Genomic DNA, 13,735 nt, shown 5'->3' on the forward strand with positions numbered 1-13,735 from the left:
ATTGTCTGAAAAGGTAGTCTATATTGTTGTAACTAGCAAGTAAGCAGTTGTAGTTCCTTTATAGCACTGTAAAATACATACAGTACTCACCAACATGGTATTCCGCATTGTGATTTTAGCTGCTGGCTCCATAAACATTCTTGGATTGTAAATCATTTTTTTGTGCTAGGGGGCTAGAAAACACCCTTCTCTTTCTGCAAGTGTTATGTTGATTTGTCTAGATGGCTTGGTAATAAAGGTTATTTATGACCCCCTAACCTTGGAAGGAAATATTAAAGGGAGGGTCAGTGAGAGAGAGAGATGGAGGCCAGAGGAAGAGTATATTGTCCCCCCCCCCAAAAAAAAATGGCATTATGTAATATAGCTCAAGTTTGTATATATTATGATGTAACAAGACCCACTTTTTCTTGTACATATGGTATCATAGTTGGCAACATGATCATTCTGTGGTCACTTTGATATATGATTAATTAAATGTTAATGAAAAATTTTGGATTAATAGAAATGTTGGTATCTCAGTATCTGAGAGCTTATGATATCCACTGGTAGTAAACTTCCACTCAATATACATGCCAGTGTGCAAGGCATGTTCGGTCCAGATTTCATGACACCGTTGTGTGGCTATTCTGTATCACACCATGTTGTTTACAAGTTTAATGCATGCATGCATGGCATTTCTTTACTTCCAGGAGAAGAGAATTTACGATGTGGCAGAAAATGGCATAAGAATGTCTTCCAGTCTTGAAAACCTAATGACTGTTACCAGAAGTAAGTGAAAATATTTTTTCTCACTAATGACTGTAATGACATTAATTTTAATCTGTACATACTGTACTGCATACATAATGATGATCATTGGTTAAACTTTCACATTGAAACAATAATTTGGATGCTAATTGACTTCCACTTGATCTTCCATTGTTGTTGTTGGTACTGTTTTGTTTTGGTTATTTTTTTTTTTTATAAACTTTTATATAGTTTTCTATGTAGTTTACAAAAATATGTCAAGTTTTTGTTCAAGATATGTCGGTAGCTCACTTTTCATGGACTTGTAGTCAGCATATAGTCAATTAGTAAGTATTGTAACAGTAGCATTGTAAAGTACATGTTTAGTACAAGGCAAGAAGTATCGTGTGTCGTCGGTTACTAATAGTGGGCTTAATATCTTCATGCTTTACTTGAACTGATTGTATCGATAATATGTCAAGCTGTTTTGAACGATTGCAACTTGTCAAAGATTATTTTAGCTGTACAACAAGATTAAAGCAGCAGGGCATCAAAACAGACTAAGTTCTTCCAAAACTTCGGATCAGCCTGTTGAATGCGATCCTTTCGATTTTCAGCAAATATTTGATAAATCCTATTTTAGACAATTATTATTTCTGATTATATCTAGCTTAAGACATGCATCCTTGAGAAGTGTCTTACAGTATTTATGTCCATCTTTACTTACCTTTCTCCTCACAACATGTGAGAGTGACCTGGAATTTTATAATTTTTGGTAATTTTTATCAATTGTGTTCAAGTATGACTATAAACAATGTTCTGATTACTTTGTGGTCAGTTAATGTTTGTCAGCATTATCACATGTCACATTCAAACCTAACCTGACATTAAACGATAATGTACAATATTCTGAGTCAGATAGTTTCAAATTTTCTTCACTCCTCACTTACCTGTCTCCTCACACCATCTGGACACTCACTCTACCTTGTCTAGAGTGACCTGGTAGACTGTTGTGAGGGGACAGGTACAGTTAGTCTGTAATCCTCGTAACTATAAAACTCAGGTATGGTTTTGAAATAATGTATTCACAACATTTGGTCAGTTTAAAGTAATTCTCTAATTGTCCTCCAAAGAACCTATTGAAGCATCTATGCAGGTTTTCAGTGTGTTAAAAGCATCATAGTTAAATATGCTTTACTGTTGGCCGACTCGTCCATCATTAACCATGCAGAAATATTTATCAAGAGATGCTTGTAGGTTCATTGTCAGTGATATGTTTGTCTTTCTCCTCATGGTCACCAGTTAAGACAGTTCGATCGACAACTTTACCCATCGTTACGTGAAGTTTATGGTATGGCGGTTTAGAACAAAAACAAAGAGTACCCTGCATTGAATTTTGTTTTCTTCTAGATATGTGAGAAGATAATTTATTTGTATTGAACATGAATAAACTCTTGTACATATAAACCTGTCGTACTCGATTACCGTAGCTGAAAAGGTTTGCACGGTAAAATAATAGGGACTGTGACACCCATTACCAGGAGTTCCTTCTAATGCTGGTGTTAAAATTTGATTCGTCCAAGTCTGCCAATGTTAATTAGATTAAATCACTTGGCTTTAAAAATGAAGTTCCTATCAAAAGGATGATGCTTGGTCCTTTGCACAAAGTTTAACCTATATATAGAAGACATGTGGTATATATATATAAATATATATATATATATATATATATATATATATATATATATATATATACAGCTGTTAAACTTAATACCACATGTCTTCTATTTCAGTTATAATGATCGATTTCATGATTGGTCTAACTTTCTTAGGGGTATAACTGATTGTTGATATGGTTTCTTACAGGTAGAGATCTATGTAGTTATTATGCTATGTTGATGATGTAAGTACTGTGTAAGGTGCTGTGGATTTCTTACATCTAATATTTTCAGTCGTTTTAGACTGAAGTTCCTTTTCTTGCTTTTTCTTCTGGTTCTTTATATATCAATATATTGTAGTGATTTCATCCGTTCCAATTAGACAAAATGCTTTTTTTTTTGAGTTCTCACTATCAAGATCAGTTTCCAAATTCACCACACTAATTTGCAAATTAATTTCTTAGTTTTTAACCAACTTATATCAGGGGGCTTAATTCTTTTAAGTAGATGACATCAAGTCAATAACACGATATGTTAAGTACCAGGAAATAATTCAGTTGGTATCACATTTCATAGCACTTGCTATTCAAAATGGTCCAGTTGCTCTCTGTACTGTATATACTGTACTGTACATACAAGTGCAAAGATGCATACTGTAGCAGTTGTTGTACACACATGCCATATTGCTTTTACACGAGACAAAATTCAGAACCTCTTAAGCTACTACATAAGGTTTGAATACTGAATTATTCCCTGGTTTACACGTGGTGATCACAATTAACTTCTGTCAGGGTACATGTACTATACTCTTCATTTCTACTTTCTGGGATGCAGGCAAACAGTCAAAGTGGTTGCACTCTTTGGTTTTATATTAAACCCTATTGCACAGACGGTTATTAAATACTGAACGCTACAGCAAAGCAACCGTTCAGAGGTTATTCACACTATAGGGAGACAAGACACTTCTGGTATGCTTTCTGACATATAGAGTTCTGGTTTATACTAACATATCCATACTTGATTTATTAATTATTTTATTTAACAAAGGTTATACTCGGTTAGCCTAAAGATTATCTCTCACAAGGCCCTGAAAAATTAAAGCTACAAGTAGAATAAAAATAATATAATGATAATAAAATAAAATAATATAGAACACAAACATAAACAATAAGACGACAATGAACGAAAAAATTACATGCAAAATTGACGATATCATAAAATGCAACATGGAACAATGAATGAAATGAAGTTAAGAGCATAAGAAATTGCCAGAATGACAGAATCTTCTTTGAAAAGTATTAACAAATGATTGAACATTTGCAATTAGATCTAAAACTGACATTAATTGTCAAATCAAACCAGAGAAAGATATGAAACCAGCTGGGCTAAATGTTTCTGTTTAATAACAGGCTAACACCAAACTTGTGTGCCTTATTTTCAAGTCATCTAAATAATTTTTTCTTCAATTACTACTATACATAGCTAATTCTTGGTGTCATCGTAATGCCTTCAACTACCATGGTCTATATCCATTCTATATCCATTCAATATTTCTATGGCAATGCAGGGTACTGTATGTCAAAAGCAAGTTTATTTCATCTGGAAGGGAAAAACCAGTGTCAAAGCCCTTTTATGTGTATGCATCACTGTGTAATATGCAGGCCACCTGTGAAATTTTGGCAAATGCAATTACTTACAAAAAAAACATTAAAAAAGGAAAAGTAAAAAAAGAAGCAAGTATATACACATTTTTCTTTTAAATTTCATTTGTGAATGTCTGTCTAGTATTTGATCCGTGTCTACTTAATAATATTTAACATTTCTGTCTGTCTATCTGTCTGTGTGTCTCTCTGAGTGTTACTCAATGTGAAGTTCATCTGTGTATGGCTCCATGTACGGTACTGTAAATCTATTATTCAATCAGTCAATCTTTCTTCATCTTCTCAACTTATGTGTGCTTTGGAAAAGGGTAAGCTAGCCGCTTTCACAGATGGTGCTCTGGTCAGTGGGATTAGTGTGTTAATGATCATGGTATTTAGTACTAAAGCGTTACGTGCACCTCAAACTGAAGGATGGTCAACTTGCCAAGTAAATTGCACACACATCTGCTTTATACATTGGTCACACTCATTATTTATGCAGCCTCTTAGATGCGTGGCAGGTGCTTTATGAAGTCAAACTAATTCTCAGTTATTAAAAAAAATAACAACTGTGTGAATGGACAGGGAATAATTTAGTGATCAAATTTTGTGTAGCAGTTTTGAAGGCTCTGAATTTTGTCCTTTGTAAAATACTCTGGTTCCTGTGTAAAAAGAAAAGAAAAACTACTGTATACATCTTTGAACTTATATAGCAATGTGACCAAGTTGCATAGCATTTAGTGGATGCAATACTGGATAAATTAAACCCTGATGGAGATGATTATGTATGATTATGTGTTAGTATCTCGGTAACTTCCCTTCAAAGAAAGTACAGCAGGTCTGTGTACATCCAACATTGTCGGTTTTGATGTTCAGAATTTTTGCAATGTGGAATCTGTAGGCGCAGTTTGAATATACTGGTTGAATTTATATTTCTTTAGTCCAAAAGTGTTGACTGTTGTACAGTACACGATTTTACGAAAAAGTCTGAAAGTTTTATTCATACACGATTTTCATTTAGTTTATATACATTTACATGAAATGCATACATCTCCTGCAGTATATTCATCTCCTGCATCTCCTGCAGTATATTCCAATCAAGCTCCTGGCCTAATTAGAAGTCTACAGCACACTGGATGTATCTAGACTATGACATACCTGTACTACAGTATGTTGCATTTAGTTTACACTGTACAGTACACTAGGTACTGTACAGACAGACTCAAAAGACTGACCAAATAACAGTTTGCATGCCTTCTAATATATACAAATTAACAAGACAATCAAAAATCCAGAACATTAATGAAACCTGATTGGTTCATTTTCTTTAGATGCTGTTGGAGATATCAGGGTATCGTTAAAGTAATCAACCAACAAATTGGTATCACAATTAAGTTTGACAATGAAGAATCGTAAAGATTAGGAAGATTTTGATGAAGAACATTCTCATTCTATAAGAAGGAAGGTGGAGATGTACTGTATTATATTAGATACAGTACTGTAACTGTACATACAGTATAGTATAGTACAGTAGCTTATTCTACGTAAATTTGCTTGGTGGAGGCTCAGATGCAGAGATTTTCTAAATGGTTGCCAACTGCAAAATGGTCAAAAATGTTCAATTTTAACTTTTCTTTCTATTTCATAATTTCACAATCTGTAACTGCTATTGCTGTTTTCTAAATCTTGATTAAAATATTTTTTTTTAAAAGCAGCTGGTTGGGTTTCTTTTTAATAACCACACAATATGTATGCATGAATGTGGTCCATGTACTATTAACAAGATTTAAGCATTTGAGCAATAAGTTTAATTTCCACATCGATGGTGAGATGGTTACCACTTCCCCCTCCCCCCCCCCCCACACACTCACCATCGGTACATCAAGCTTATTTGATCAGACTTATCATTTAATTTAAATCTGTGCCCTTATTCTCATTATCCAATACATGTAAAGCAGGATAGGCCCAAGAACATAAATTTGTTATGAAAGTATTGTACTGTAGGCTAGTAGGTTATATGCTAATTGGTGTTTGTATTGGAAAGTAGCAGACAATTTGCAGGCTTTCTCAAACATCTGTTGATGTCATTACTGCGTTAAATAATGCCCTGGTTGATGGTGCATGACGTCTTACTTTTGAAAAGGTCATTTCAAGTGTGAATAGAGTTCATTTTTTTTCGACTTTGTTAGTATGCACAAACTCATTGGTTGAACTTGATACCAAATAGTATACAGTTGTAGTGTCTTCAGAGTAATTGTCTTTAATTTAAAGTGATATACCAAACAGAAACTGACTGGGAAAGTGTAAGCAACCTTAAAACAACAAAAGGAGTGGTTGGTTGGTTTGGGGGGGGGGGGAGAGGTGGGAGGGGACGTGGAGCTGTTGAACTTAGAATTATAAGTGGTTGTGTCCTTAAGCAATTGGGAAATCTTAATTGGGTTTGACCAATATCAAACATTTCTTTGCTAAGGGTACCACTGGGCAGAGTTTTTTTAAAACCAAACATGTACTATTCTTTTAACTTTCTGCTACAGAATCTTCTTGCGCAACTCATCCAGCTAGTAAGGTTTCCTCCATCAGTAATCTCTACAAAAATGTATCTGTTCCTGTGTTCACATCAGTAAAAGGGGTAAGTTATGACAAAAAAGTAATTAAAACTGTTATTGCTGTACTTTAGGTAATTAAAGCTGGATGTAAACTTTCTCTTTTAAATAGTTTTTCTGGGTTTGTTTTTAATATTTCATATCAATGTAATTCCCTCCACTCCCCTTCCCTCGACCAGATTTTGTCTTGTTGCTATTATATTATGTCTGTGCCGATGCTGGGATGGTTGCTAGTTGCCCCAATAAGCACAACTAAAGTAGCTTATAGTTATACTAAGGAAAAGGAGAATATTAAATAAACTTTTATTTGATACACATTTGACACACAGTGCTAGATATCCCATGGCAGTTTGCAACATTGGCTGAATTTGTATGAAATAGTGTGGAAGTTGTTAAGAATATATGCTAGAGAAATGCATGGCCAAGTGCAAAAGGGCTAAGCTTTATGAGTGGGAGGCAGTTTATACCAACATGACATATAAACAAAGTCAAAATACTGTTGTATTTTGTATATTTGTCATTGTAGGCAGCTATTATATGTAGATGGAAGGTGACCAGATTAGGAAAAACAATCTAAATGGGATTTTCAACTATCAGAATGGAGTTTTATGCTATTTCTTATGACTGTCACACTGTCTGGCTGCCAGTAGAATATCCCTTTAAGGTTTTTATCAATAGTGGTGGGACTACACATTAATGATCTTTCTAGCATATTTTATCTGTCAGATCAAGCCAATCTCAACTTAACATTTCTACGTTTGTACGTAATGTTTATATTCTTGTATTTTCCACCCTTTTAATTGCGTTCTCCACATAGAGAATCACCATGATTCGAGCTGCTCCGTTTTCTGGCGAATCTTCCGATTCCTCTGATGACGAGCACGGAACCCCAAAGAAGTCTCCCCAACCTCGGCTCGCTGGCAAAATGTCAAAGTTGAATGCTCTACTCAGTTCAAAGAGTAGCAAGAATTCGTCAACTGTCGAAGCCGAAATAAAGAAAGGTAAAAAACAGAAAAGGGTCGAGTCTTTCAACAGAGAAGATTAAATGTCTGGTTGTATAAGTTCATGCTTATTGTTTGCGTATCATGCTGGTCGTGAAGTTGAATTTCTTTGTCAACTCTTTTGATGTGTTTTTATTTTATTTTTCTGTAATGTGAAGGTACTCTTACATTTAAAGGGGCACAAACCCCAACCATCATATTTGGCTTACATGGCAGATCTTTGTGAAGAAAAATCCCCCCGAAACAGCTAAGAAATATCTTGTTCCGTTTTGGGGTACACCTTAGTTTAGAACTTGTGTCTGGCTGCTGTTATTTTGTTTATCTGTGATGTCACAGTGTCACTAGGATCTGAAACCTGTACATTCTGTTTGTTTTTTTAATTAATATTTTCCAGGTAGAATGTTGTTTTGTTTAGTGTTGACCATAACACAAATGCCAGCATTAGGTCATATTAAATGGTTTCAATATTTTAGATTCAGTGTTTGTTAATCTCCCTTACAGAAAATAAATATTGTAATGATAAAAAAACGTAGATACAGTATAAGCACATGTGGCTCGATGATGTCATATTTAGACTTGATCAAGTCTTCAAGGTTTTGTTTAGAGAAATGCTACAAATCTTTGGTATAGATCCCAAATGGAATATATGGAACAATGATGTTTCTTGGGTTTACAGTATGTCTCCTTTAAGCTGGATTTTATATCAGACAAGTTCTGCTTGGCATAACTACATACATTCAGAAACAGTATTGCCAAAGGTCGCCTCATTTGTCAACGTAACGTATTCTGCGATTCTATCCTTCCTGCTGTTGCGAAGAAAATTTCCTGGCCAAAAATAAAATCTCCACTTCCATACAAGATTTGATTTACGTGAAGGATAGCCAAAATGTTTGGCAGGAAATTGCTCGCAGACTGTTCCAGCTCGTCCTTTTCTGTGTTTTTGTTCCTTTTCCGTAAGGCCTCATGTGTAGGCCATTAGAATAACAATTTTGTTCTCAATATACATTAATTATGGTGTCAAGATAGATAAAGGAAGTGCACCGTTTCTCGTCGTTGACTACAACGTCCGACGATGGACACACATAAATCTTCATTTGTGTCGATAGCATTTATTGTCTTGCATCTGTCTCTGTTGTCAAATCTGTACCGTAAGACTGTTCGATCTTGGGTGAATTTTTTAATTAAGTCCTACAAGACAATGTGTTTAGGACTATGTTACAGGATAAAAATGAAAAAGAAAAATGAAAAAGAAAAAAGAAAAAGAAAACGATTTTTTTTTTTCCAATGATGCATGGTCATTTTTTATCAGCTGTACAAATCAGTTCCTTTCCTAACGTAAATTCTTTCCTAAAGTAAATTCTTTCCTTATTATAAGTTATGTTTTGGTAAATAACACAAAGTGATATTGCATATTGGGAATTGGAGGTCGACCATGGAAGTTACTCACTTGTGCTCTACCTGGGCAGGCAACAGTCAGTGTCAAATTTGATTTTCCATAAAGTCACTACACCCTTCTTTTTATTGCATTTTATTTTACTTGTTATATTATCAGACGAACCGGACTATGCAGTACCGCCAGATGCAATCGAACCTTCAGAGCCGATTAATTGTAAGCGAACATCGTCTTCAAAACCGACTCTCTCAGTCACCAAGAGCGCTCCAGATAACTGTAGCAGTGAGTCGGTCTCTCCCTCTTCAAACAAGGTATAAACAATCTCACTCTCGTACAACATGTCAGTCAGTTTTGTAATGGAGAAGTGTACCACAGATATACCTTGATACTTTATGCTTTTCAGGTCTTGAAAGTGAGAATGTGACCATATGTGACAAAACTCCTAACAATTGCTGAAAATATTTTTATTGGTGATGAATTATTGTTTAAGTAAAGTAACTTTAAAATGTTGATTTGTACACGAATCCCTCATTTACAGTCAAAAGTGTTTGAGAAATGTATTTGTTGGCAAATGCCCTTTTCGTTCATGCGGATGTTGTTGTGAATCGCATTTTCTTTCCTCGGGGGGATAAAATCCTCTTCTTGCAGACACCTGGAAGAAAGAGCGGCTGGCTTACGAAACTGGGAGGGAGAGTCAAGACCTGGAAGAAGAGATGGTTTGTCCTGAATGAAAAAGACTTTCAGCTGATGTATTTTAAGTCAGTGGTAAGTTTCAAAACGTGCTCTGCTGCCAGGAGAATTGTGATTTGATATCTTTTTAATAGCTTTAGTTAAAATAAAAAAAAAATAAAAAAACCGGAACAATTACTTGTACAGGAGAATGTATTCTTTCTGTTGGTCTTATAACAGTATTCATGGTTTAATATCCATATCCATTCCAATCATATAGCAGTTTTTTTTTTCCTCCATTATTTTTAAAGATCTATCCAATGTCAGAAATGACAGTGATGTCTTTTTGGTTCACTTCAGAGGTCATTTTGCCATAAAGTGTTTTGAATGAGTATGGTTTAGTGTCTCACATGTTTTGGAAACTTTCTGTCTCTGTAATACAACTTATGGTCCTGTTAGTCAATATTTTCTATGCTTCTCAGTATGATGTCAAGTTGAAAACTTAAAACTGATTCCTGCTTTTACATTACAAGGGGGTTACATGTTGATTTATTTTAGTTTGTTTATATTTGATTAGCATAACTGATTTTATCATCTCTTACTAGTACAAGGCTATTTGGAAGTTCAGAAGTAAACTGTTTCTCTCAAGTTTTCTTGTTAGATTGTTATGATTTTTATGTGCTATTTTGTTTGTTGATGGTTTGGAGATTTGGATTGTTTCCATTTGGTATTAAAATGTCGATCAACTTAAGAACAGTAATTTTTATATTGAGATTGCAAATGAATAATAAATTTGTAAAATTTAAAGATATTTTAAATTTGACAGAATGACATTCAGCGCAAACCAAAAGGTCAGATAGCTCTTGACGCTAGTTGCAAGATCACTTCGTGGGATCAGTCTGCGACCTTTGAACTTACGACGTCGAAGAGAACATTCTACCTCACAGCCGAGAGCCAAGAAGAAAGAAAATCATGGATAAATGGTGAATAATTTTATTAATGGATTTCCTTTTAATTTTGATACCTCGCTTTGACCATATGTCAAAACGAGAGAAAATAAAATAGAGATTCTGTTGTTTGCGACCCTCTTTTGATTTTCAGAGATATTTTCGCGCTGATATCTGATATTCCCGAGGAGTTTTAATAAGTTATGCACAGATGCTTCACAATATCAAGTAATGCCACTGGGTTAAGGTTTTCGTTACTTTAATCGGATCACGAGATGGGAGTAAAAATCGTGAAAAGAGATTTTGTCGTTGAGGTTCTACGTCTGTTTCACAAATATCATGTTGAGTGGATATCTGATAGTCTTCAAGACTTAAGACAAGCTGTGTACATGTACGTTCTTTTTTGATAAAGTAGAAACATAGGTAGCTGTGAAGAATTGAAGTCATTTCTTCTGCACCATCTGAGATGTCTCAATGACGTAAAATGATAATTGTGACTTTTCTTATACCTTCAGAGATGCAATTTTAGAATTAAACACAGCTTTTTTCCCCCTTTTTTTTAAGTTTGTTTGTTTTCCAATTTATGAAATTTCTGTCACTAAAGTAAAGAATATGTTCCTATTTGATACTGTGATCATTATACATATTGGCTGTGAAACTTTGATCACTGCAGCTGAGTCATACCCTGGTTTCTCCTTCCTTCCAATTATTAAACCCCTGGGCTTTTGAGTAATAAATCGTCAAGAGATATAGGAGAAGAGTGTCGGTTCTGTTTGCTGAGCCACATAATTATAATTAACTTTAAAATGTATCAGAAGTATACAAGATCCTTAAAAAGAGCCCCAATGATGATGACTGATCAATGAGATTAACATGCGGAATAATTGATTCTGACTGATACGTAGCTGTTTGTGATATGAAAGCTATGCATGATGGATTGATAAAGGACATAAATGTTAGCATTTTTCTTCACAGAGTGCAGTAGACTATTGTGCAATTTTAAGTAAACATATTCAGTAAATTATAGCATAGGAAAAAAGGAAACAGACCACTGCTATGCTGTAGTAGATGGAGTCATTTACTGGTATTTAGAAGCAATGACAACTTGTTCTTGAAACTTACTGGTTGAGCCTAATTGCTTGATTAAAATATAGTGGTTTTTGCTTATCCTGGATTAAATCCACACAGTTTGCCTTGTTTGTAATTGTTTGTTCTGAAGAAACAAACTTTGTTACTTTGTTGCATTTTGTCAAAGCGTAAGCTACAAGCCAGTCCTGAATTGGGGAGAACAACTGATTAGTTTTCTAAAATAACTGCTTCTCTAGTCCAATTGGAAAATATTGTGTAGATAATGTAACTGTCAGATATGACACAGATTCAGCTATTTAAGCTAATTCAATTTTCCTACTGAAAATGATTAGGGATGGAGATTTAAAGTAAGGATATTTTGTTGTTTTGAAAAGTATTCCATAATACATTTGCCAAAAAGACATGTTCTCAAAACAGGTAATTTCAAACTTAAAGAGAAACCCACTTTGTATATTGATGTCTGCCTTGTCAATATATATGTAGAATGGTTATTCAAGATGGAAAGGTAGTACAGAACTGTATATAATCTATTAAGTCTAATTATTAAAACCAGTCATGTGTTACAACACAATTATACACATCTAGAAGTGTCGTAATCCTAATCATTAATAAAGGGTCTCGTTCTTTTACTCCGCCCTTCCCTCTGTTCTATAGCAATTCAGAAGGTACTAAAGAGGTTCAAGTCTCCGTCCACAATGGCAGAAAGAAGCAAGTTTATATTTATGCAAGGCTGGGTGAGCCGTATCAACAACGAGAAGAAGTTCCGCTGCTGGTGCATTCTCAGCGGAAGCAAACTACATTTCTTCAGAGACGCAAAAGGAAAGGTGAGTTGTTTGGTCTTGTTCATTGATGGTATTTTCCACGTCATTTCTGTTAATTTAGGAATTGATTTTTGAATACTATTGTTGTTTTCTAACTGAGCTAGGTTGATTGAATGTAAAACTTTGGCATACCTTACAGTAGCTCATTCTAAACTCTTAACCAGTGATGTTTTAACAATCAGTCTGGCTTTATTTCTATGAATATTCAGAGAATTACAGGGCAGGTATGTATTTGTTGTATCTATTCCTGCACCCCATCACTGCCTTCTTCACCACATAATAACCCCATTGGATAGACTAGATTGTGTCCCAGCCTCTGGTGACCCTCTCAAATACTGTAGGAGATGACAGAGGCACCCTTGAACATCATTGCTATGTCACAACAGCAAACATAGGTCTTTCAGAACCCAATGAAATGAAAGACTGGACATACGATATAAAAATACCAGATCCATGAACAACTCTTTACAACACCACTGAACTGCAGCAGGTTTGAAAATCAATCAAAATAATCAGGCTCCTGGTGGCTTTTGAATCGGGAATGTAATTATTGTGGGAGAGAAGTGTTAAGCAGTGAACCTAACCTCACCTTCACCTTCAAATTCCTTCTTTTTAATTAATTTGAATATTTTTCTTGCTCTAAAAGGCTCCGTTTGAATCTGTGGACATGGAAGCGTCCAAAGTTCAGAAGTTGACTCAGTGGGACGAGGCAAAACTTGGCAAGCCTAATGGAGCAGACTATGAGAAGACTGTAACCGTAACGACTGGAGGGAAATCACCTAAAACAATCATTTTATTGTTTAACTCTAAAGAAGGCAAGGTAAGAGGAGAAAGAATGAGCTCCAAGGTTTGAAGACATAGTTGAAGAAGGCTGTTTGCTTGATGAATGCATCGTCTTATTTATTTTATTAATTGAAATTAATTTAGAGGGAGCATGATTTTTGTAAGCATGTCTTTGTGATGTGTTTCAATTATGAGTAAAAACGAATCCATTGTCAGAAAGTTCAATTGTGTCGACCAACCAAATTTGGTTGTCAATCTAACTGATCACAATCGCAATAATGCTGCATGCTTCATTACATACTGTCATTGGAGAGAAATCATTTGCAAGGTGGAAGGCCCTTTCTATAATCCTTTTCTTAATTTATTTTTATCCTTTATATATTTTCTGCTGCATAATTGGCAAGT

General features: G+C 34.8%; 1 protein-coding gene across 1 annotated transcript in view; it reads left to right on the forward strand.

Annotated features, from left to right (window-relative positions):
- Positions 1 to 13,735, forward strand: part of LOC139970855 (pleckstrin homology domain-containing family H member 1-like) — a 37,597-nt gene that overhangs the window by 8,519 nt on the left and 15,343 nt on the right. The window contains exons 7-14 of the mRNA XM_071976896.1: positions 690 to 768; positions 6,559 to 6,653; positions 7,445 to 7,628; positions 9,181 to 9,332; positions 9,670 to 9,786; positions 10,517 to 10,673; positions 12,381 to 12,550; positions 13,194 to 13,367. Of these exons, the coding sequence (XP_071832997.1) occupies positions 690 to 768; positions 6,559 to 6,653; positions 7,445 to 7,628; positions 9,181 to 9,332; positions 9,670 to 9,786; positions 10,517 to 10,673; positions 12,381 to 12,550; positions 13,194 to 13,367 (1,128 nt within the window). The remainder of the gene's footprint in view (positions 1 to 689; positions 769 to 6,558; positions 6,654 to 7,444; positions 7,629 to 9,180; positions 9,333 to 9,669; positions 9,787 to 10,516; positions 10,674 to 12,380; positions 12,551 to 13,193; positions 13,368 to 13,735) is intronic.

Source organism: Apostichopus japonicus, chromosome 8 (assembly GCF_037975245.1).
Source record: "Apostichopus japonicus isolate 1M-3 chromosome 8, ASM3797524v1, whole genome shotgun sequence".
NCBI lineage: Eukaryota > Metazoa > Echinodermata > Holothuroidea > Aspidochirotida > Stichopodidae > Apostichopus > Apostichopus japonicus.